Source organism: Epinephelus fuscoguttatus, linkage group LG7 (assembly GCF_011397635.1).
Source record: "Epinephelus fuscoguttatus linkage group LG7, E.fuscoguttatus.final_Chr_v1".
In the NCBI taxonomy this organism is placed as follows: Eukaryota; Metazoa; Chordata; class Actinopteri; order Perciformes; family Serranidae; genus Epinephelus; species Epinephelus fuscoguttatus.
The window spans coordinates 14823175-14846242 of record NC_064758.1 but is presented as its reverse complement, the minus strand read 5'-3'; the positions used below and the strand labels follow the sequence as shown (position 1 = coordinate 14846242).

Sequence of the window (23068 nt, the reverse complement as noted above, 5' to 3'; positions counted from 1 at the left end):
TACACTCTGAGGCCATTCTATTTAGTAGCTCCAGTACTTTTGCTGCGTTGAACAATGTTAAAGGATTATGGATTAAGAATACAGTAAAGACAGTGGCATGCTGGTGAGCGCTCCTACAATGTGTTTCCATTCATTCCACCTTCCCTGATTCTGCCAGCCCCGAGCGCAGCCCGTTCACACTGAGGAGAAGGCTCTTAAAATAGACGTGGGGGGGATATGGAGTATGCATTTGCATTACCCTAAGAGAGCGACAGAGATGGAGAAAGAAAAGGGAGAATAGGGAAGGAGCTGTGTGGCAGTCTTACCCCTCTGGGGGCAAAAACTCTCTGATAACATCCAGGCCATAGAACAAGGACACTTCTCCTTTCAGATGACTCACTGTGAGGGCAGCGCAGACAGGAGTGCAGATTGGACCCCACTGGCAAAGCAAGCTGCATTTGACTGCTTCATCAAATTACTACAATGGCCCCTCGAGTGTTAGCGGGAGAAAGAGAGGGGGGAGAGATAGAGAGAAAGAGGGAGAGACAGAAAGACAGAAAGACAGAGAGAGGTATATACTGCATATATAAACTGTATGTAACTGGAATCAATACAGGAATATTTTTCTAATGTAAAATGTATGCAAAATCACATGTAATAGAAAGCTGGAGTTTGAACGTCACCTCAAGGCCAGCTGCAGCTCCACTAGTTTCAGTAACTCAATGCCATCTCTAATTGAGTCTTTCTGTGTGTTATAAACCATTTATCAAAGTTTTTTACTGCTTATAAATGCTTAATTCGAGGACTCAAAGCAAAGTGTTACTGATTCTTTTTTATCGGCCTCTCTGAAAAGTCACACCCGTCCCTGGGGATTACTGTTCTAATCTAACACAAATCATTATCTGCTGCAGAGCTTGCTGCTGTTTGGAACCTTTGTGAGCTTTACAGAGTTCAACAATCAATAATTTTATAGCATACCAAAAATAAAAAAGCATAAAAAACATAAAAAACAGCTTGAGGTCCAACAGCACGTGTACTTACATCATTGCAACTTGCCATCTTTCATATCATGATATCCAAGAATGCTCTATTTTAAAGGAATGACTCACTCACAGAATGACCACTGGTAAATAAATTAGTCATGCAGTGTTACCTTAAATTCCTTAAGAAAACCTTCTTTTTCTCGCATTCCTCCACGGAAAACGGTCAACATATTGATTTTTTGATTGACTCAGGGATCATGTTTAACAACAGTAAAACTTCATCAGTACATCTGTTCAAAAACTCTCTCAAAAAGTCTTTCACCAGTCATTTGCTCAATACCTCCCAAACACATGCAGATGCTAATAAAGCAAATTATTGGAGTTTGGCTTTCAAGGGAGTGAGTTTCACTTTCAGTTCAGTTTACAACAGTAAGGTTTTAGAGAAAATGAATGTGTTTGGGAAGTAGTGAGCATACAACTGGATAAATACGACTTGGATTAAACTGCACGAGTTGTGTGAGAGTTTGCAAACTGATACTGTTGTTAGAGATGGTCCCCAGTCGATCAATATGTTTGCCTTTTCCCATGGAGGCATGCAAGAAAAACAATTTGTTTTAATAGATATACAGTAACACGGTATGGATTTGCAAATGGTCTGTATTATGAAGTCCTCTTTTAATTTCACTTTTTCAACTATTTTAGCTGTAATTAAGTGACAAAATATCACTGCTATTATTCCATTGTTGACTCATGATGGTTTAGGGGTTGTTTGTTAGAGGCTGCTGCATGTAAAAAGAGATGAATGAATGAAATTAACTTGCTTTGTAAAAACTATTATCCCTGTCTTGACAAATTGAATGAACTGCACCACCTACTGTTTTGTAATATGTTCCAGTACTGGATTTAGTAAGCAGAGTCATTACAAATGTCAGTGTGATTTTAAACGAGGTTGTTTTACTTTTGGAACGCAACCCTAAAGTTCTGATTTTACACTGGCTCTAATCAACTGGCTGTTTGATGCAATGCCCCGTGTTTTAATGTTGTTCATCATAACAAACTCTTTACAAATGTAGAACAAAAACCATAAAATCTTAATCATAATACAAGTGTATGTCACTATCACACTGTATTCTTGTCCAATTCACCCAAACCCTCTACATGTGGTTATGACGACATGATGATGCAATCGTTTTGGTGCATCAGCAGCTCAGAGAGATTTCACAACCTGACATATTATTGCTGAGCCCTGGAAATAATATCTGAGTGAACCCACCATGTCTACAGTAAGTGCACCTCTCCGCTGTCCAGGAAACACATCCATCTTCTGCTCCACAGATCACTGCTTGGTCAGCTGAGACTGATGAATGTACAGTACATAAATGACATCATGCACTGTCACACTGTGATAACAGATCTGAGCTCTCAACAATAGAGGAGGGTTCATGCCGTATTAGCATCACTGTAAAATCACAAGTGCATGAGGCCTTGGGGAGCTGAAAATGCCACTTAATCTCCCCAAAGACTGAACTGACCTCTAAAGAACACATGGACCACAATGCTGACGCACAATAAATAATTGCATCACTCTCACTTATTGGAAATGCCTCCAGTATACTGGTAATTGCCTTGCTGTATTATAAAAAAAACATAAATTGACATCATATGGAAATGACTCTGACCCCTTTGGGATTAGTATGGGAACAGTTTTTTTTTCATGCTGCAGCATATTGAGAAAAGAGGGCATGATAACAGTCCTTCTCTGCCCTTCCCAGTTCCATTAATTCCAGCATGTAGCTTTAAGAGAGTCTGACCCAGAATAATCACTGTTTTCAAGGGGAGGTCAGCAGAGATGCACTGTAAAGCTAAGACAGCCTCAAGTAGAGAAGCTCCAAACAATTAAAATTAACTATGGCACTCTTTGTAAAAAAAAATATGCAGTACAAGCAAAGATACAACACACCATCACAATAGCAAGTAGTTATTTCGGTTACTTTCAAAAGTAAGTAACTGAAATAAAGGGTTACAATCCCTCGCTGAAAAAGTGAACAAGTTGCATTCAATTCTCCCTCTGAGACAGGTTTCTCTCCCAAACCCCTCACCTCTTAGACTTATGAAAGAGCCTCAGACAGATTCTGAGCAGAATCACAAGGACTGAGTACTGAGGACCAGGGTCACAATGGTGCCTTGTTACACTTCTGTTACACACCTTTACAGAAAAAAAGGTGGCTACAACCTGCAGTTCAAGAGGCAGAAGGGTGTTGAGTGTGACTGCCTTCACCAATCCTTAGTCCTATTTCAAATGGTAATCCCAGCCTTCAAATACCTGTTATATGGGCACAATATGAATGTCATGGGTAACCTGTAAACAACATTGACCCATTTTGTAGCCATGTGCATCTTATGTTTACGAGGCGACCATAAGGCTTAACTCCTTAGCTCGTGTTTTGAGCTGTCAGTAAATAAATTGTCTCAGGACATGGTGACTGATTTAAAGAGTAATAAGTCTGTAATGCCATTAGCTGAAATTAATGGGGGGCTAGGTAAAAGCCTTTAAATATGTAGGGACTAAGATTAACAACAGTCTTGCATTTACTGATAGCAACAAGGTTATTATGGATCATTAAGTCCTGTATTTATAAGTCAGAATGTCAAGGACTGCCACCAACCTCAGAACATTACAGAGACAGTGAGTAAGATGAGTGGAATTAAACAGGCATTAGCAACAGGACTTTATAATGATCTTAGCGCTGGATGATATGCTTTATAAATAATATCTTGATATTTTATGCTATGCCATGATATATGATATATATTTTGAAATGTAATAATCTATCTACAAATGCATAACTGTTTGATGTGTATAATTATACCAGTTTAATCATTCTAGTGACTGCTCTGAGTTTAGTGGGAGCACAGCAAATATATGACATTTCAGGTGGCTTTCTTTTCTAACTTTCACATCAGAATGTCCTGATATTGTCTGAGTGACACTGTGAGGTGGTATAATATGATTCTTAAGCCAGACTGGATTTAAGAAATTCTTTATTATTAAGTTTGACTACATTATTGCCACAGTTGAAATTCAAATTGTTTTGAAAAACAGTTTGCAGGTGCTAGTTACCTATACTGTATTTTAGGGGCTGATGCCAATTCCAATATGAGGGAGTACAATCTTCCGAACCAATATACTGTTCGATATTGTTATTGTGACAAAGATACATAATATGAGATGTCCTGTCAGTTATTGTCACGAATTATGGAGCAATATTTTTTTCATGGCAACTAAAATGTCAGATTTTAAGTTATTTCAATGTAGAAATGTGGGACATTTACTTTGGAATAATTCTAAATTGATGCAGTAAAAATGCTCGATTTTTTTGTCTGTATGTAGTCTGAGATGTCCTCAACTCAAATTTATCAGCCATCATCAGGAATGGGAAACTTGTTTTATACTTCTTCTAATTATAAAACCACTAGTTATATTTCCATACTGTTAAATGTATTTGCTTACTTCTTATTTTGAAAACCGGACATAGTCTCACATGTATCCTCCCACTTACTTTGCCAAGTCTGTCACTAGCTCTCCCTGTCAGCTCAATCTGGGCTGTTTGAAGGCATTATTCAAAGCAACACATATTAATGTCAGCATTTGGTCACAGAAATGTGAATGACTGCTGGCTTAACCGCAGTTCACTCTGCTACATTACTGACTGTGTACTGACATGCTATCGCTGGCTAGTTACCTCGCTAACATAGCAAACACATAGGATAAGCATAAGTGACATGACGATTGTCAGTGAAGAAACTGGACTTTTACTATAAAGTAAAATTAACTTTCCAGTAATGTACTTTACAAACTAGTTTGCAACTAACTGTGAAGACACCACTTGACTCTGCTCCGCTGTCTGATCAGCTGTGATGCACATTCTGTCGGGGCTGAGAGTCTTATAGCAAGAGGAGGGCCCTCAAGCCTGTCTAGTGCTGGACTAATGTGTCGTGAGTAGTTTGTTAAGTTTTCTGTCTTCTATCAGAGGACAGAAATGGGATTCTTAATTATGTGCTTGTTAAGAACATGGTGGCATATACTGGTAATTGACTATTACATTTCTTGAGTGCAGCTGTTTTTTCCTTTTAGTGTGATATTAAAAAGACATATCAGAGTATCAGTAAAATGACAATGGCCTAAAGTGTGTATCAACAACTAGACCATTAGTAGAATGATGGCAATTTTAATCATTGTTTATTTGATTGAATAAAAAAGTGTTACAACAGCACATATTGGAGGACAAATCCACCAATACTGACATATCTGTGATAGGCTAATATTGGCCAATAAAATATGTTGGGCTTTAATATATACCCTATGTCCTTTATTTAACCTGGTGTGTGTGTGTGTGTGTGTGTGTGTGTGTGTGTGTGGGAGTATAAGAGGGATGGTGGGTCTGATGTAAACACAGCCTGCTGTTAATGCACAAATAAACGGTATGTCATGATTCTCCAAATCCACGAGTCAATTAGACTCTGAATGTTAAGGTCACGATTTGATTCCGTTTTCAATTTAAACTTTTTTTTTCCAGCACTGAAGTCTATGCCATTGTTAGATTATTGACAGTTGATTAGTACAATTTAACAGATTATTGGTTTCATGCACCAACAACTGTCATTAAGATTTGCAAATTCAAAGGCTGCATGGTATCACTACCTGTTCTCACTCACAGGTCGTTATATAGCACTCCAAACTACTGCAAAATAAAATAAAAACAATACATTTTTGTTTTCGTGTGTTCTTGTTCATACTATGTGTAACACCGTGTGTGACAACATGACTGTATATTGTGAACATGTTGACTGAATCACCAAGGCATCGTTTTGGAATACACTGGAGGTCTTTTAACGCACATGGCAATACATTTCTTTCTTGCTTGTCATAATCTGAATTTATTCACATAATACAGTTGAAATTTTGCACTGCAGCTCTTCTGTGAGTATGTGTGGGGTATAGCAGATGGTGGGGCTGAGGACTTTTGAGACGTCTAGATTATAGAGCAAAAGCAAGGCTCTTATGTTGCGCGACGCTTGCATAGAGCAAAACTCTCGAGGGGAGTAAGAGAATATGTGGGAGCTTCAATTCTACAAGCTCCAGAAACACACTTACTCACACACACACACTCTCTGACCATTCTGCTCTCCTTAATACACTTGTCTCTCAGGTGTTCTTCCTCTTTTACATTGTTTTCTACACTGGGGACAACAAACAAATGACACCGTGGGTGGAGATTAAAAAAAAAAAAAAAAGCTCTGCATTATTTAAAGAATGAATAGCACAGGTGTTGATGGATTATTTATAGCATAAACACAATATTCATGACTTTTTTTACCAGTTGTTTGCAAGTTTCATAACCTGTTATTCTCTTGTCTGATTACCTGTGGGAACTGACTTCTGCTGAGACCTACAGTGTTTGTAACAAACCTGATCACTGCATCTAAATTTGTATCTCGAATATTTTACCAAGTACTATGGTCCAGACTGAAGTGTCAGGACAACTATTGGATGGACTGTCATGAAATTTGGTACAAACTTTAAAGGCCCCTAGAGGATAAATCCTAAACTTTTGTGATTGTTTGACCTTTAATCTAGCACTTTCAGTAGGGCAGTCCCACCACACACTATACAAAAAATAACAGGTGTCAAAAGCTGTTTCTCTGCATTAAGGTTAACAGCACTTTGCCATTTGAATTACATCATTACAACATAAAACAAATGCAATCGAGACATAATATGCTCTTATAAAGTAATTCATTTAACCTTGGGTTATGAGAACTAATGATTTCCACACGCTAAAGAAAGTGCATGGATCAAAAATATATCTGTTATGACTCTGCAAGTAATCATTTGAGGACAAAGGTATTTACTATGGAAAAAAATGATTCACATTTGTATCCCTTTATTTTTGGCGATTTTTAAAATCATTTTTTAAGTGGGTTAGGATAAAGTATTGTGATGTCAAAACAAAGCCAAAGCCAGAGAGCAGAAAATGGTGGACAGTCCAATGACAAGAACCAACAGCTGCTTAAATAGCATCTCATTTCAGCCAGTCCAGCACAAACTCCCTGCTGGATCAGCAAACTTTCTGTTGCTGCTGTGACAATGACTAAACCCAGGCCCCTGTGAACCCCAGTGCCTGTGTGTAGTCTCCTAAAGGTTGGAAGTGAGGCAGAGGGACTTGTGGGTGCGTGAGGTAGCTAACTCGTCTTATTTGTGGTTTGATAAACAGAGAGAGAGAGCAAAAGTGGGCTGAGGGGCTGAGCAACTTTCTGCACACAGCTTAACAATGGAATAATGGTGGCTGCCACAAATAAATCAATGTATGAGAATCACTGTAAGGACAGATAAATGTAGCAGTTTAAGTACACCTCAAAAGTATAGATTTTTTATACATTCTATTGTATGTGTACATTTTAGTAACTAAGTAAAATTTATTTAACAAAGCACATTTCACAGAGCAAAGTCACAAAGTGCTCCACTGGAATAAAACTGTTAAAAATAAGACCATAAAAAATATTAGTTAATTCACCACTTTTCTATGCAGTACATGATACTAAAATAAAAGACAGACTGACTGACATGAGATGAAATATGCCACATGATACACAATCTCTAGAAGTGTGTAATTCAACTTTTTTGCATGGTCTTGGACTTGAAAATTGCAATACATATTAAATCAGGACCTGAGTATCATGCTAAATTGAATTAAGAAGTAAGCATATCACCCCAGGCCTAGTATTTACTCTTGCTACAGTGCAATAGAAAGCTATCCTGATCTCACCTCATTACCCTTCCACACTGTAATGCATTGATCACTGAAACCTGACAGGCAGATCAGAGCTACAGTACAGTGTCATCTCAGTGTCTCTTGAGAGATAACTCCTAAATTGACTCAAATCAGCTCCACTTTCACAGGGAAATAAAATCCACACAAGACGGCGTAGTCATGCATAGAGTTTGAAAGAAACACCCAACTGTCATTTAGGGAAAATATACAGCCATTATAAAGGCTGAACTTTTCAGAGAAATGTGTTATTCATATGAAAAATATGGCAGGGCTGCCTTTCCAGTCCAATAAACTCAATAAACTGTTAATGATAAAGCAAATTGAAAATGTCAGAAGGTATACAGAATGCTGAAAGGAATTCTCTCCAACCTTGATGAATGGTGCTGCATATTGGATATTTATGAGGCTACATGGCTTCTTCCATTATTCCATTTAAAACTCATTTAACTGGCACCTGGCCCACAGTCCTGGACACAATAGAATCTGTTATGACACTGAAGGCAAACTTTAGCACATTGTTGAAGTAGTGCTTCACATATTTTCCGACTCAAAGGTAAATTCTCCACTAAAGCGAAGCACTAAGCCTAATTTATCACAATTGTCTGCAGGCCTTAATGTGTGTTAACAAGGTAATGTGTTTGAGAGAAAGAATGACAGTTAGAATACTTCCGCTATCAAATGACATTTTCACTCAGTACAACATGCAAAGCATTAGGACTTCTGTAGAGACATCAGCACCTTTCTTATCCACCATAATTCTCAGACAGTATCATATTGTGGCAGCAGCTCAAAATGGACCATTAGCAAAATGCTCTATTGTTATTTTAATCCAGTTCTGCTCATTTTTTCCTTTGCTTGGCACTTTTTTCCACTCGCTCTTCTCCCATTGTGGAAAGCACTTTTCAGGGATGAGGCTCCAACAGCCTTTTTATTTCTGAGAGAAGATCATGGGGGTGGCAGATTGTGGAGGTTTGGGTCCTGATTCCTGAAACTCACTGCTGATAAACCTTTTGTTTTGTACTGTGTGCACATATTTCAAAACCAGACGTTACTCTGGCACCACTTCAGACATGGATGAGAATGCATTTTATGGTTATTAAATCCCATCACACACATAATTATTGAAAGCTGCTATAAGTGATGTTCTTGCATTTCTAATGTATCAAAAGATGATTTGAAAACAATGGACCTCATTCACAAACAGTGCATACATGCAAATCTGTTCTTGAAGTATGCATTCAAAGGTTTTAGTAGAAATCTTGGATTCATCAATATTTTCTTTCCTGACTTTATTCCTACTCCGTGAACAAATTTAGAATCAACTCATACCATACATACACACAAATGATGAAGGCCCAGCTGTCTCAGAAAATCTAAACACACCTTTTAACTAAATGCATCACAACATATGAAAACCATAATCATCTAAAAAGTCTCTAATGGACAATATTTAAAACCGTTAATTTACTAATGCATTGGTCAGTTGTTTTAGATAACTAAGAAACTGACACTCTTTCATCCTCATTCATTATTAATTTAGAAATTAAATTATGAAATCAGAGTGTGCCAGTTTTTATTTTATAGAAATTGTGCATATGTTCATTTGTAGCCAATTGGTTAATTGGTAGCCTACATGCATGCAGGGTATATAACATACTCCGATCTACCTCCAAGCATGTTTTAAGATGGCCTATCTAACCTTGCCGGAAGATATTACAGTTTGTGCCTTCAGGAGATGTTTGAACATGTTTTTTTTTTTTTTTCAAGATATTTTATGGGCATTTTTAGCCTTTATTTTATAGGACAGACAAGCGTGAAAGGGGGAGAGAGAGAGGGAGTGACATGCAGCAAAGGGCCACAGGCTGGATTCGAACCCAGGCCGCTGCGGCAACAGCCTTGTATATGGGATGCCTGCTCTACCACTAAGCCACCGACGCCCCATGTTTGAGGAGAGTGACTAGCCTTGTGTGCACAGAATAGGCAAACAAACAGTACAAAAATGGGGGCGTGGCAGTCTGCTGACTGCAGATAGCAGGCACGTGTTTGTCAATTTAGACACAGTGGTAAGAACAAAATCAGCCGGTGCACACGTGTCATGAATCCGACAGGTTTTGTGTGCACACTTATTTTATGTCCAGAGTAAGAACGTTTCTATGCACATATTAGCACAGGAGGCCCAATGTGAGTATTTACAGGAGAAGAATACTGAATATGTAGTATACATAGCACATGATAAAGTGGATTAAGATTAAGAAGATTAAGATGAGGGTTAGGGGTGAGGGTTAGGGTTAGACATTGGGGCGCACACACACACACACACACACACACACACACGTATATTCGAAAACTCGAGTTAAAATTAAAAGACCCCAAACTGTAAAACTAAAATTCTTTCAAAATGGAGGCTTTAAGGTTGCTGAGAACAATAATTTCCTGCATTTACAATTTCACTCTCTTCTTCCCTGTCTTCCCTGTCTTCCCTTGGTAGCTGGATTCACAAGATCACTCATGAATCAAAAGATCACGTGAGAATCCAGCCCTAATTTGCTACAAAGCATGTCCCAAATGCCTTTTTTTAACCCCAGGGAGGTGACGGAATGACACACTCACCTCTGCCTGACTGTCTGATTGGCTTCCGCTGATATTCTTAACCGAACCTTTCCAATCTCACTCCTTATGCCTAAACCTAACCAACCAAAAAAGCCTAACCTAAACAACCAATGAGGGCAATGAGCACAAACCCATCAGAGGGAGAGTAGGGTGGATCATGTATTTGCTATTAAAGGAAAAAAAATATTGGCAAATTGTTTCTACTCCCACAGTAGAAACAGTATTGCCAAATCTCTAACTGTGGACACATTCCTACTGTCATATCACCGAACTCTATGTCTTGTGATTATGAAATGCAACAGTCATGTTATTTAGTTAGTTCGTTAGTTATCGGGAGGACATGGTCATTGTAGACAAGATGTAAGAGAGTGTAAAAGACAATCTGAAGGGTTTTTATAAGCTACTTTACTTGTATTTACTGAGCTCATGCATCACTTGTAAGGACTTAGTCTAAATTCCAGAGCTCATAAGACATTTAAATGTCATGAGCAGGGTCTGCAAGAATAAATACCAAATACTTCGACTGTGTAACTCCTGGAAAAAAGCTCATGACATTTTATGATATAATTATGATGATCATTATCCTATGATTATATTATCTCATGGTGATTTATGGCTTTATGACCAACATTTAAGTTCTGCATTTTTTTCTAATCAGTCACATGCATGCACCAGATACTTAAAGGGCCAGTGTGTAAAATGGGTCGAAAACAGTGGTCAAATTCTAGATTGCAGGGCTCACTCGCTCACCCCTCCCGTCGGGTAAATGATGGTGGTCTCGTTGGGACAAAAAGCCTTGCGCACAAGTTTTTCAGGAGTAGGTCTATCTAGTGATAGGTGAGTATTTATTTAGAAATCTAAACCACGTTACGATATTGTAATGAATCCCTCACGAGCAGGAGACCAGAGGAGCACTTGGGAAAAAGGCCAGTTTATTTGAGCACTCCAAAAACTCCAGTAACACTCCAGGGTAAAAGACTCCGTCCCAAACTCTGACTCTTCTAGCGTAACACACACACTTCATACACACATACTCGTTTACCATACTGAGTGGGGACCCCCCTCCCCTCTCTGCTCTGCCAATCTGCAGCCCGCACACTGACTGACAGTGTAGCCTGTAAACAGAGCTCAGCTGTTTATTTAGCCTAGCAATATCTCCGGACTATAGTAGCTGCAATGGACGACGCTGAACACGATTTTGAAGAGTTTCTTGTAGCGGACACAGACCCAGAGCCATACCTGTTTGAGCCGGAGCTTACAGATGAAGAACTCCATGTGTTTGATGCTGAGCGGGCGAGAAGAGAGGCTGAATGCACAGAATGGGATTCGGTGCTACTGCTACCATCACTGGGGAGATATATCATCAGGAGGAAAAGCGCCGCAGAGAGTGCATCACAAGGAGTGAAGTTGCGTCTTCTTTTCCTCACAGATGACGGTTCGGGTTTATTCTCTCCTGTTGCGTGGTAAGTGTATTCCATTCGCAAACTTTTTCACTACTCTCTATTGACGAACTACTAACACTCTCTGCTGTTTCCTCCTCCTTCTTCCTTCCTTCCGCTGTCTTCGCTGGTTCATTTATACACGCGAAACGCGTTCTCTGGCTGGCTGGATTGTCCGCTCAGTCTGCCGTACATACATGGCGGCGCAAGATGGCGACCTCTCTAAAGCAAGGCCCTTGCTATATATATATATTTAAATATATATATATAAAAGCATAACTATAAGGCTACGAAAACCAAACGAATTTTATTTTATAGCGATTACACACTTATATAAACATATTAATGGGTAGAATATTCAGATTCAGATTCAGATTGACAATAAACCATGCCAAATATTACACACTGGCCCTTTAAGCAAACAGCAATTTGTCCCTAGCTGTTGGCTGTATTTGCACTGCAGTTATGGAAGTATTTGCATTTCCCGCTGAAGGGGTTCATCCTCCGTCCACTAAAATTTGGAGCTGTGATACCTTTGAGTCTCCGTTTTCAGCCTGTTGAATATGCAATGCCTTTGTTGGAGCTGAAGAGGGGCTGTGTGCTCAAGCTCTCAGACTAAGCGACAGGGCAAATATAGCCCAGCATGCACACACACACACACACACACACACACACACGTGCACAAACGGCTCAATGGTGGCAAACTCTATTGCCAAGATACACAGAACCCAAATCGCTTTTTCCCACTATGTTGTGTTTCTAATTTGTCGATTACGGTGGCTAAATCCTCCTAGATCCTGCTCCAACTATGTGACATGCCGCTGAGTGTGATAAGCATTGAGACTGGCCAGGTGTTCACAAGTGCTGCTCTCATCTTCCAACAATCAACCACAACAGACATGTCACTCAGGTATTCTAATCATAATAATTATACATTTCATTTATAAAGCACTTTTCAGGATACTGAAAGACACTTAACATGAGGCAAAATGATCACAGAAAACACACAACACATACAGACATGTAGACTGCAACCAGCTGAAGCTTCTCCCATGTGCTAAGCATGAACTCCAGGTTAGGATTCCTTTAATATTCAATTGTTCAGGAGGCTTGTTTTAGCAGGAGCTGAATTATCTGAAGAGGTCTTTTCCTCTCCAAAACAAACAGACTAGGTGATTAAAACTGGTATGGAGCTCGAATGGAGCAGTTTCACGCTACAAATCAGTGTTTCTAAAATGCAGTTTGGCATGCTGCAGACGTGCCACTCCCACAGCACCTGCTAATGTGTGCTCACCTTTCTCCCTGATAACTTAAGATCCAGACAGTTATGAGGTTTTTATCAGGAGCTTCTTCCTCTTCTTCTCCAAAACAAGCAGACAGTGTCTGAACTTTTTGACTGATCTACCAAGGAGATGAAAAAATCCCCCAAGCATATTTTACACTAGCCAAAAAAAATAAATTGCCTTTTTGGGTCACATTTACAATTGTTTCATTGCATTTGATTGAGATAAGGCATTATGTTGAATACCAAAGGCCAGAGCAAAAGAAGCAAAATGATTTTAATGTATTGGACAACTCAATGTGAATAAGTTCCCTAAGGTGAGCTGTGATGCAGTGTGTATGTCTGGGGCTTTTATTGTGAAAGATAAGAATGGAGGGAGTGAAGCTAATGCACTGCAGCAGTGTGGGAGGCAATAAAGAGTTTGCCATCTTGGTTCAAACTAAGGAGCCTCTGTGTTATCATTTTATTACCTAAGTATGGGCCCAACAATCACTAGCAGCAGACTGGCTGCAAGTTCATTTAGCAGATCAGCTGATGTTCCGTATGGCAAAACTGGGAGTGTGCGTGCAGGTGTGTGTGCGTGTGTGTGTGCGTGTGTGTGTGTGTGTGTGTAACAGACAGCACAAGGGCAGCCTAGCAGCAACAGAGCAGTGCATCCCTAAATGACACCAAAACGTGGTAGAGACTCTCAGCATAGTTCTTTCTTTATTACATAACTATTTTGGTACAAACATTTACCCACCAGTGTGGCACATAGCCTTCCAAGATTTACTCACTAAATGGAAAATCTACCCACATTTGGCACTTGGCGGGTGTAAATTTTGGATGCTGCAAACGGACTAACCAGTAAAAACACAAACAAAAGCAGTTCCACTTATAAATTTAGTGTTTTTCTGATGCTGTGCAGCAGGTTGTGGAGGGGCTGCTAACTACTGTGTTCGACCCGAAAACACAAAAACATGAATGGCCCTATTTAGAGCCGGTGTTTGGTTTTTTGTTCTGGGCTACTGTAGAAACATGGTGAACTCTGTAGACAAGAATCTGCTCACTTTGTAGTTACAAAAAGCTCATTCTAAGGCAAAGAAACCATGACGATTCTTATTTTCAGGTGTTTATACACTTAAGAAAACATACTTATTTTAATATATTCCATTTCTACCAATGTATCTCCCTTAAATCCAACAAACTGGACCTTTAGGTTGACTTAAATAAACAAGATCTCCATTACGATAACCCATTTAACTCTTATTTTGACTCTGTAAAAACAGAATTCAACATACTTCTATCCCTCGGGCAGAGGCATTAAAATATTTAGTTATCTATAAGCAACATGTATAACCTTTAGTAGGATGATGAGCATGATCTTATCTAGGATCCTTTGAACATGCAAACAAAATAAGTAACTTCTCTAGAGGTCTAAAACGTTGGTGGGAAGATGCTGAGAATCATCTTTATAGATACACAATCTCCTGTTTTGACCTTTTCTTTTGGAGAATGCCAGTGTGCTGCAGTACAGTACCTGTCTTCCACTGGACTTCTATAATATATTTTCTCCATTTTAAAAATGCACTGTTTGGAATTATCTCCGTGCGTTGGTTGTGTTTTTTTAGACTATCAGCTGCATGTGGTTGTGTAGCTTTGAAAAATACAGGCTCTGAGGTGTAGGAGTTGAGTTCTCCTCTGTAGATATCCTGTATTAGGGAGATAAATACCACAGTTGGCTCTCCAAAGAGTTGCACAGATTTATGGATTGCTTCTGTGCAGCAGGCCTCTGGGAAGCAAATATTCTATGAAATCTTCCAAATGTTTTGGTACTGTGCAACACACACACACACACACACACACACGCACAAACACATGCACACATAGAGAGACAGACAGACTCCATCCATGCCTGTAAGGCTGAGCTGCGGCAGCTGCTACTATGGTTGTAGCGTAAGAAATACTGTAGCATTGCTGAATTCGGAACATAATTCATAGAGGAAAACAAACAAAAAATAAAATGGGCGGGGTGGGTGGAGTGTGTATGTGTGGTTTGAGGGGGTCTAAGATGCAACAGCCAAAGGTGTTGCATCATCCCATTAATTACTCCCACTGCACAATATCCTCCACTACAGCCTACATGACCCAAATGCTCAGAAAGATAAGCGGGGCTGTAAAGAGCATGGGAACAGGGTGAAAGGGGGGGGGGGGATCAGACGATCAGGACAATGCTCCAATCAACTCAGCCCCTCACTGTCAAAGTTTTTATTTCAGCCTATGTCTCAATCCACATCAATTACCACTGAGTTACTGGGAACAAAACAAAGTGAGGGGTGGGGCTTCTTTTTTTCATTTATGAAGTATTTTAGTGAAAAGTGGTCCACTGAGAGTGCCCTCCCCCCCCAGCGCCTAGAGAGGGCCAGTTAGTGGGAAGGGCCATGACGGATAAATCTGATCCTTTGTAGAGGCAGTATTGATCCAGCAAAAGCTCACAACATGAATCAAGTATGAGCTCTGTGCTGTTAGTTCCTTCACTCTGCAAGATGGATGTGCCTCGGTGCAATAGAAACACACACTTTCTCATGTAACCCAAACTGGACAAGCTGGTCATTAAAGCCAATCAGGCTGAGGGCTGCTAGCACATCAGTGGCAACTTGGACTTGAATGTTGGGATTTTAGTTTAGGACATGTGTGTCATTGTTAGCTCAAATAGCTCATAGATAATATGTGAGTTTGAAGTAAAGTGAGCAAAATAGTGCAAGATACATTGACATATTTAACCTTTTTTTCCAATTCTTAAATGATCTTCATTAAGGTTAGACCAATTCCTTAAACTGTCACCCATTTAAACCTGCATGGAAATCTGCCTTAAGAAGCTGTTAGCCCACCTCTGTACAACAATTAGTTTTGTACGGGTTTTAGTGGAGAGCTTTATGGTCCCATGATGGTCTAAATCCTGTTTCACAGGGTTTTCAAGTCCAAAAAGAAAAGTAATATACTTATAATCCTTATTATTTAAAGTTCCAGTGTGTAGGATTTAGGGGATATATTGGCAGAAAGGGAATATCATAACTTTATAGTATAACAATCTCCCGATAATGAGAATCATTGTGTTTTTGTTACCCTGGAATGACCAGTGTGACGAATGCCCAGAATGGACAAACCAAACACTGGCTCTAGATAGGGCCATCTGCGTTTTTACGTTGGTCTCCATAGTTAGCAGCCCCTCCTTGCCAAAGGCATCGGAAGAACTTTTCGTTTTTTGTTTTTTTTTACATGAAACTTCTTTATTCACTGTTTTACCGCTTTTAATCACCTGGTACATTTGTTTTGGAGAGGAAGAGACCTCTATGGACAATTTGGCTCCAGCTAAAAACCTCCTGAACAATGAACACTGAAGGTGGAAGTTCATGCTTGGCAGACAGGAGAAGTTTCAACTGGTTGCAATCTGCAGTCCTCACTGCTAGATGCAATTAAATCCTTTAAATTACTCCTTCAATATTTAGAAAAACAACCTTGGCCAATAGAGCATTGATTAAAGTATTTTAAGCATTCAGTGCAGTTATGTGTCATGCTGGGAAAATTAACTTTACACTGGCCGTTACTGTCCAATTTTGCCGACAGTATGTCTCTTCTCTCCTAACTGCTTTGCCGGTCAATGACGAGACATTTATGGTTCACCCCTGTCCTCACAAACAGCAAGTTTTTCTCTCCTTCTTCTTCTTATAGATGAACTGGCATCCATGTCTGTTTTGTCTCTTACACTATTTCACTGGGACAACCTGTTCCGGTCCTTCTGGATTTAACAGACTGCTGAGCACAGGGTGTTTACGACGCGCACGCACACACACACTCAGAGACACACACACATCTCCAGAGGATAGGATCTCAGAGAAGCAACACAGCCTATTTCACTGCAAATTAGGTTAATCACGCTCCAGAGAGGCCCAGTTAATAACCCTCATAGAGGCTATTAGGATGGCACCTAAATCACAGGAATATCTGAATATCTGATGGACCCTTTCACAGTAATGCCACATTTAGCCTGGTAGTTCTGGTAGAGCTAGTGAGGACGGTGACTGGTCATACACCCTAAGCAGCTTTAGACGGATGAGGTTGTGGAAGAGCAATTGTTTCTTCCTGGAGAAAACACCTCAGTGTGGAGTATAATGTATTAGGAACCCTGTTTCATTAAGCCAGCCATATTAATCACAATAAGACTGTCAAATACAAATCAGTTTTCTTTGTTAAGCAGGAATAAGACACAGAATACTAACATGTGATCACCAGGAATAGCACATACTGTAGTGCACAGAATTCCTGCGTTCTTGTAGCTCATGATTCATTAAAGCCACCTTATGTCTTTTTCTCACTGTATATTCTATATGTAGAGTCCGTCTGAACTAACACTCTGATCACTTGACATTATCACAGTAACCCTATCCCCATTAATGACAAGAAGGTATCCAGGCCAGAAAAAGCTGGACACGTGCAACAACAGTCACCTGCGCATAACAGATCTGTCGCAGGCAAGTGAAAACTGACAAATGAAGCCCTTCTTAGAGGCAACTGGTGTCTCTGGCAGTAATATTCCGCAGCTGCAGTGTGCCGAGGCCTGATAGCATCTCCAGTGCCTCAGCGGTATGAGAGCTCACCGTGGGGAACCTAAAACTGTGTGACGTTCATGAAAGATTGAGCCCGGAGATGCCAAGCCTGAGAGAGATGAATCCCTACTGGTTAACCCTCTAGTGAGACACTCTCTGGTTTAGAGCTTGTTAAAATTCTGTACCATCACAGGCACTCGCATCTCAGATCAAAACTAAATTCATCTTCTTTGAGATACATTTATGAAACTTCAGAAAGCCATTATGTTGCATTTAGGTCGTACAGGATGTTTGATACTGGTGTACTGTATCTTACAATTGGCACTTTTTTTTTCTTCTTTTCATTAGCATCCTGCGTAACAGTTCTATGGTTCAGTAGTTAATGCTACAGGGAGAATTTACCATCGCACATCATTCAAGCCAATTAACAAACCTTCATTTATTGATTCCAGCTTCACAAATATGAGGATTTGTACCTTTTCTCTTTTTTATATCATTTGCAAACCGGATATCTTTGGACTTCCGCTTGGCAAAAAAAAAAGAGCATTTGAGGATGTCAACTTTAAATTGTGTGTGTCGAACAATTTGCTTGAAATAACTAGTTTGAATGACTTAATTTTGTGAAATGATATCATGATACCATCATATCACTCCACTTAGAGTCGATAAGCGATGATACAAAATTACCCCGCAGCCCAAGTCCAAAGAGCGTCTTAATGATACAGTTTGCGCAGATTACATAAAGAGTATCTACAGTGGTTGACTTCTAAATCCTAGGTTTAAATCTCATGAGGAATCCATCCATCCATCCTTCTCTCTAGGTCTGCTGAAGTCAGAGCTGTTGCATTTACACCCACATATCAAGTTTCTGTAGGTGGTCTGTTCTTTGTCTGTTCCAACAGGTACAGAAACCTTCTCCGCACATGCTCGCTGCCCATTTCTTCTGGTGCTTATTCAGAAAAACAAACTAATAATGTCAAACACAGGCCGTACTGGAAAGCAAGACTTTATCCCACTCACTAAATGTTTACGAAATCTAACACTGCCATCACTATCTGATAATAAATAGCAAAGGCAGACAATACAGGCTTTTAGCCTGTGATGACAAACAACAATCTGGAACATAGTGAATTACTACAAATAAGAAGTCCATAACAGCGGTGCCCGTTCATCCCACAACCCATTTTGACATTCCACATCGTGTCAGCAAGCGACAGGAAAATTTCTGAGGATGGAAATTGGTTTCTCTGTGCCAGTGACCGATCCATCTAAAGATATAGGACATAAATGCATTTCATTTCATCATCTTATACAACTGCTCTGTCTACGGCGTGTATAGCCATTACCCTGCGAGGTCAGCCCTAAGATGTACAGTGTGTGTCATGCATAATAAATGAGTGGCTGCAAATGGGCAGGAATTAGAGCCACCGGTGGGAATGAGATCCAGCAGGTGGCAAGAGAATCTCACCGCTGGCAGGTTCGGTCTCATTTCACAGCGTGTCATTACCTCTAAACCTATTTTACGGCAAATGAATGAGCTCAATTTTAGCTTTTGTTTGCAGACTCCCAAACTGAGTCAAAGTCGGTGGACTGGTCTTCACAGTGATTCAGTTTAGAGGCATAATTTTATTCATCATGAAAACAAGGAGAGAATCCATTTGTGATGTTCTCTGACTTGAAATGTTTCACTGTGATATAAAGGAGAAGGAGACAGGAAAGTGTGAGTTGATGTTGGGGATGAATGAGCTAACCTCTCCATCCATGCAGTCTACATACCATCCTCTCCTCTGCTTTGGATAAACAGTTCTCAGTACATACACCCACTGCTTCCTTTTTGGGGTGGTGGTGGTGGTGATGGGTGGGGGAGTTATATATCTTTTATCTTTCTTCACCTACAATTCCACCGACTAATTACCTTATTATATTAATGATGTGTTCCTGTTTGAGCGTGTGCATGTGTTTGTTCTCACAAGTGAGGAGGAGCTGACAGACCTAACCTTGAGGCTGTCTATGCGCGTGCGTCTGTACACGTGTGTTGTTGAGCGCGCGCGCCTGTGAGTGTATGTGTGTGTCGCTAGCGCCGTGCTGTTGGCGACCCCCAGCGTACAGATGTGAGATTTTTCGATCATATTCTTGCTTCAAACATCACAAAACATATCCACATGAAGCCTCTGCTTTATTATATCTCAGTATCAACACCACGACGGGAAATAGTCGGTGTATTTGAAGAAGTTTGGTGCACGAGGACCTATGTTTGTGTTTTTACAGCCCTATAGATAGCCTACATATAACCTAACCCACTCATCAATTCCAGCAGACTCTCATAACTTGCAGTGGCGTAGATTAAAAAAGAGACAACATGTTGTCGAACAGCGGCGTCAAATGTGAAACAACATGAAACAACGTCTACATTTTTCGGTGCCACAAAGCATTTGCAAATTCTTGAGTATTTAATATGCAATGATATAAAAATGTTAGTGTCTTACCTGCGCGCAACACTCCGTTTTATCCACATTTTTCTCGACTGCCGAATCCGACTCAGTCCTCCAGGTATCCTCCCATTTAGATGGGTTTCCTCCAAAGTCGACAATAGCTGATAAAAGCACTCAAGTGACGGACCTTACTCCGGCTGTCAGTAACGCAACCATTATTTAAGCCATATCCTTCAGCGTTGCGCACATCAAATTCCTTCAACAGCGCTGCCAAATCCCACTCAAAATACCAGAACAATAGTCAGGTGTCTTTCAAGTTGCACGTCAATTGTTCTTTAATCTTCCTCGTTATCAGGTAAACGGAGAGAGGGGGGCTCGCGCGTGCAGGCGGACAGGTGAGCGGGAAAACCGACAGAGGTACCCTCAAACTTTGCCTTCACGGAAATCTTTCATATCCCCCCTCGGCTGTAGAGACAAAGATGTAAGGTGGGGAGAGCAAAAACAAGACATGTAGTTGGCATCCTCGTCGCTGAAATGACAGCGCACCTTCCCCTACATTGTTGAAAGGCAGATGAACGTCCAAAAAAATTGGGGGGCGGAAGATGAGGATGCTCGGTGTCTCTGAAGCACGGAGGAGACAAGTCACCGCTGGCAGGGGGTCCTCATTATCTACTCACGTCTCTGGGGGGATGTTGAGCAGTGCGGAGGGGTTAGACTTTGTAAAAAAAAAAAAAAATAAATAAAATATTAATAAATAAAAAATAAAATAAAAAACAGGTGCAACTGAAAAAAGGAAGAGGGGAAACGACGAAGGAGAATCCTGGAGGTTGAGAGTTGTTTCCGAGGAGTTGGACAGAGGGGGAATGAGAGTTTGTCATCAGAGAGGAGGGGAGGCTGGTCCGTCTCCTGCTGCTTCTCTTCTCTCAGACTGACGAACGACCTGCCTGCTGAGCCCCACGCTGCCGTGACGTCATTTTAAAGCCAAATATGTCATGTGCTTGAGTGTCTCACGCCACATGGGTGGAGTGTCTCACGGCCCGTCAATCTCACACTCAGGAGTGTCAGATTAGGCTTGACAAGGAGCAGCACTGGCCAGTACAGTAGAGAGCAGCATGCATGGGTGAGAGCCAGGAGAGAGAACTGCATAGAAACTGCTGGAAATAAGTTACAGCACTATGTAAACAACATATAGTCACATCAGCTGGTAGCCAGGACCATTTTATAGATCCTTAGACTAATAATCTATGATGCAATCTTTTGTGTCCTGAGATTTGGGGCATGATCTTTGCTCTCCCTTGCACCTAAAGTCAAACTTGAATTCATTCATTACCATAAGAAGCAGAATATGACTCTTGCACTGATAAAAAAAAAAAAAAACTTAAATGAGAACAGTTTAATTAAAATATAATTGATACTGGCAAATAATTCCACATTAGCAACGGATGACAAAACAAACAGCATAAAAGACATTTAAAATGTGCTGCCACTTTAAGAACTAGCAGGAAATGTGCAGAACAAAAATGTATTAAAATCAATGAAACAAAGGGACAATGAGTTTATATTTTAAAGAAATTAAATGATTAAAATTCTCCTGATGGCATCATGTTTTGTTTCCAGAAAAACTGACAGTCTATGTGAAAATTGGTGCAGTGTATGGGATATATTCAACTCGCGTAATTCAATGTCAGCATGTCCGACATGTTGATACAAATGTTGTCCCAGTGATGGCAGTGTCGGCAGCCGGAATCAGGCCAGCTGATTCCGCCCGATTCTGCGTCATTCATACCGAGTCTCAGCCAAGTCAAGCAACTGGATGTGGCCCTGGTAATTTCATTCGGCATGCCGAGTTCAGACCAATGCAGGGCCAGGTCATTTCTGATAACTGCCCAGTGATGGCAGTGTCAGCAGCCGGAATCCGATTCTGCGTCATTCATACCGAGTCTCAGCCAAGTCAAGCAACCGGATACGACCCTACTAATTTCATCCGGCATGCTGAGCTCAGGCCGATGCAGGGCCTGGTAATTTCTGATAATGGCCCAGTGATGGCAGTGTCAACAGCTGGAATCAGGCCAGCTGATTCCGCCCGATTCTGGGGCATCATTCATACTGAGTCTCAGCCGAGTCAAGCAACTGGATGCGGCCCTGCTAATTTCATCCAGCATGCCGAGTTCAGGCCGATGCAGGGCCAGGTCATTTCTGATAATGACCCAGTGATGGTGGTGTTGCCAGCCGAAATCAGGCCAGCTGATTTGGCCTGATTCTGCATCATTCATGTCAAGTCTCAGCTGAGTCTGGCAATTGGACCTAGCCCGGCTTATTTCATCCAGCATGCTGAGCTCAGGCCGATTGTGGGCAAGGTCATTTTAGCTACCTGTGGTACTTTACACAAATCATGTGATTTAAGTCATATGATGGTGCATTTTAATTTTAAAGTAGTTTAGTTAATTATTACTTCAATGTTGTTTAAATAAGTGCTAAAATATGTTAGAGGGATCAGATAAATCCTGGTGTTTGTAATCCTGATTGTTTTCAGAGTTAGGTGAAATGATGAAATGATTGGTACTTTGCAAAACTTCTCTCATTGCAGATATTTTACACTAACTCAAATTTATTAACAAAGACTTAATTAAGTCTCTCTTTCTATTTACAATTATTAAATGCATCTCCCACCCTTTCCCAGTTGGTCTGATCCCCAGTGTTGCCCGTTGCTTACCTTCACCTGGCAGAAAGTCTGCAGACATGCTAGTGGCTATCTGAGGCTCTACATCAGTGCTTTGAGCTAAATGCTAACATTAGTATGCTAATATATGTGAATAACAATACCAACCTGCAGATGTGTAGGAGGTATAATGTTTGCCATGTAACTATCTAAACATTTGCTTCTTGGCACCAAACACAAAGTATAGTTGAGACAAATGAAAATA

The 23068-nt window shown here is 40.4% G+C and overlaps 1 protein-coding gene across 1 annotated transcript in view; it reads right to left on the bottom strand.

Annotated features, from left to right (window-relative positions):
* Nucleotides 1-21045, bottom strand: part of ajap1 (adherens junctions associated protein 1) — a 68613-nt gene extending 47568 nt beyond the window's left edge. Inside the window, exon 1 of the mRNA XM_049581250.1 lies at nt 20199-21045. Within this exon, the coding sequence (XP_049437207.1) occupies nt 20199-20227 (29 nt within the window). The 5' untranslated portion in view covers nt 20228-21045. The remainder of the gene's footprint in view (nt 1-20198) is intronic.
* Nucleotides 21046-23068: the final 2023 nt, after the last annotated feature.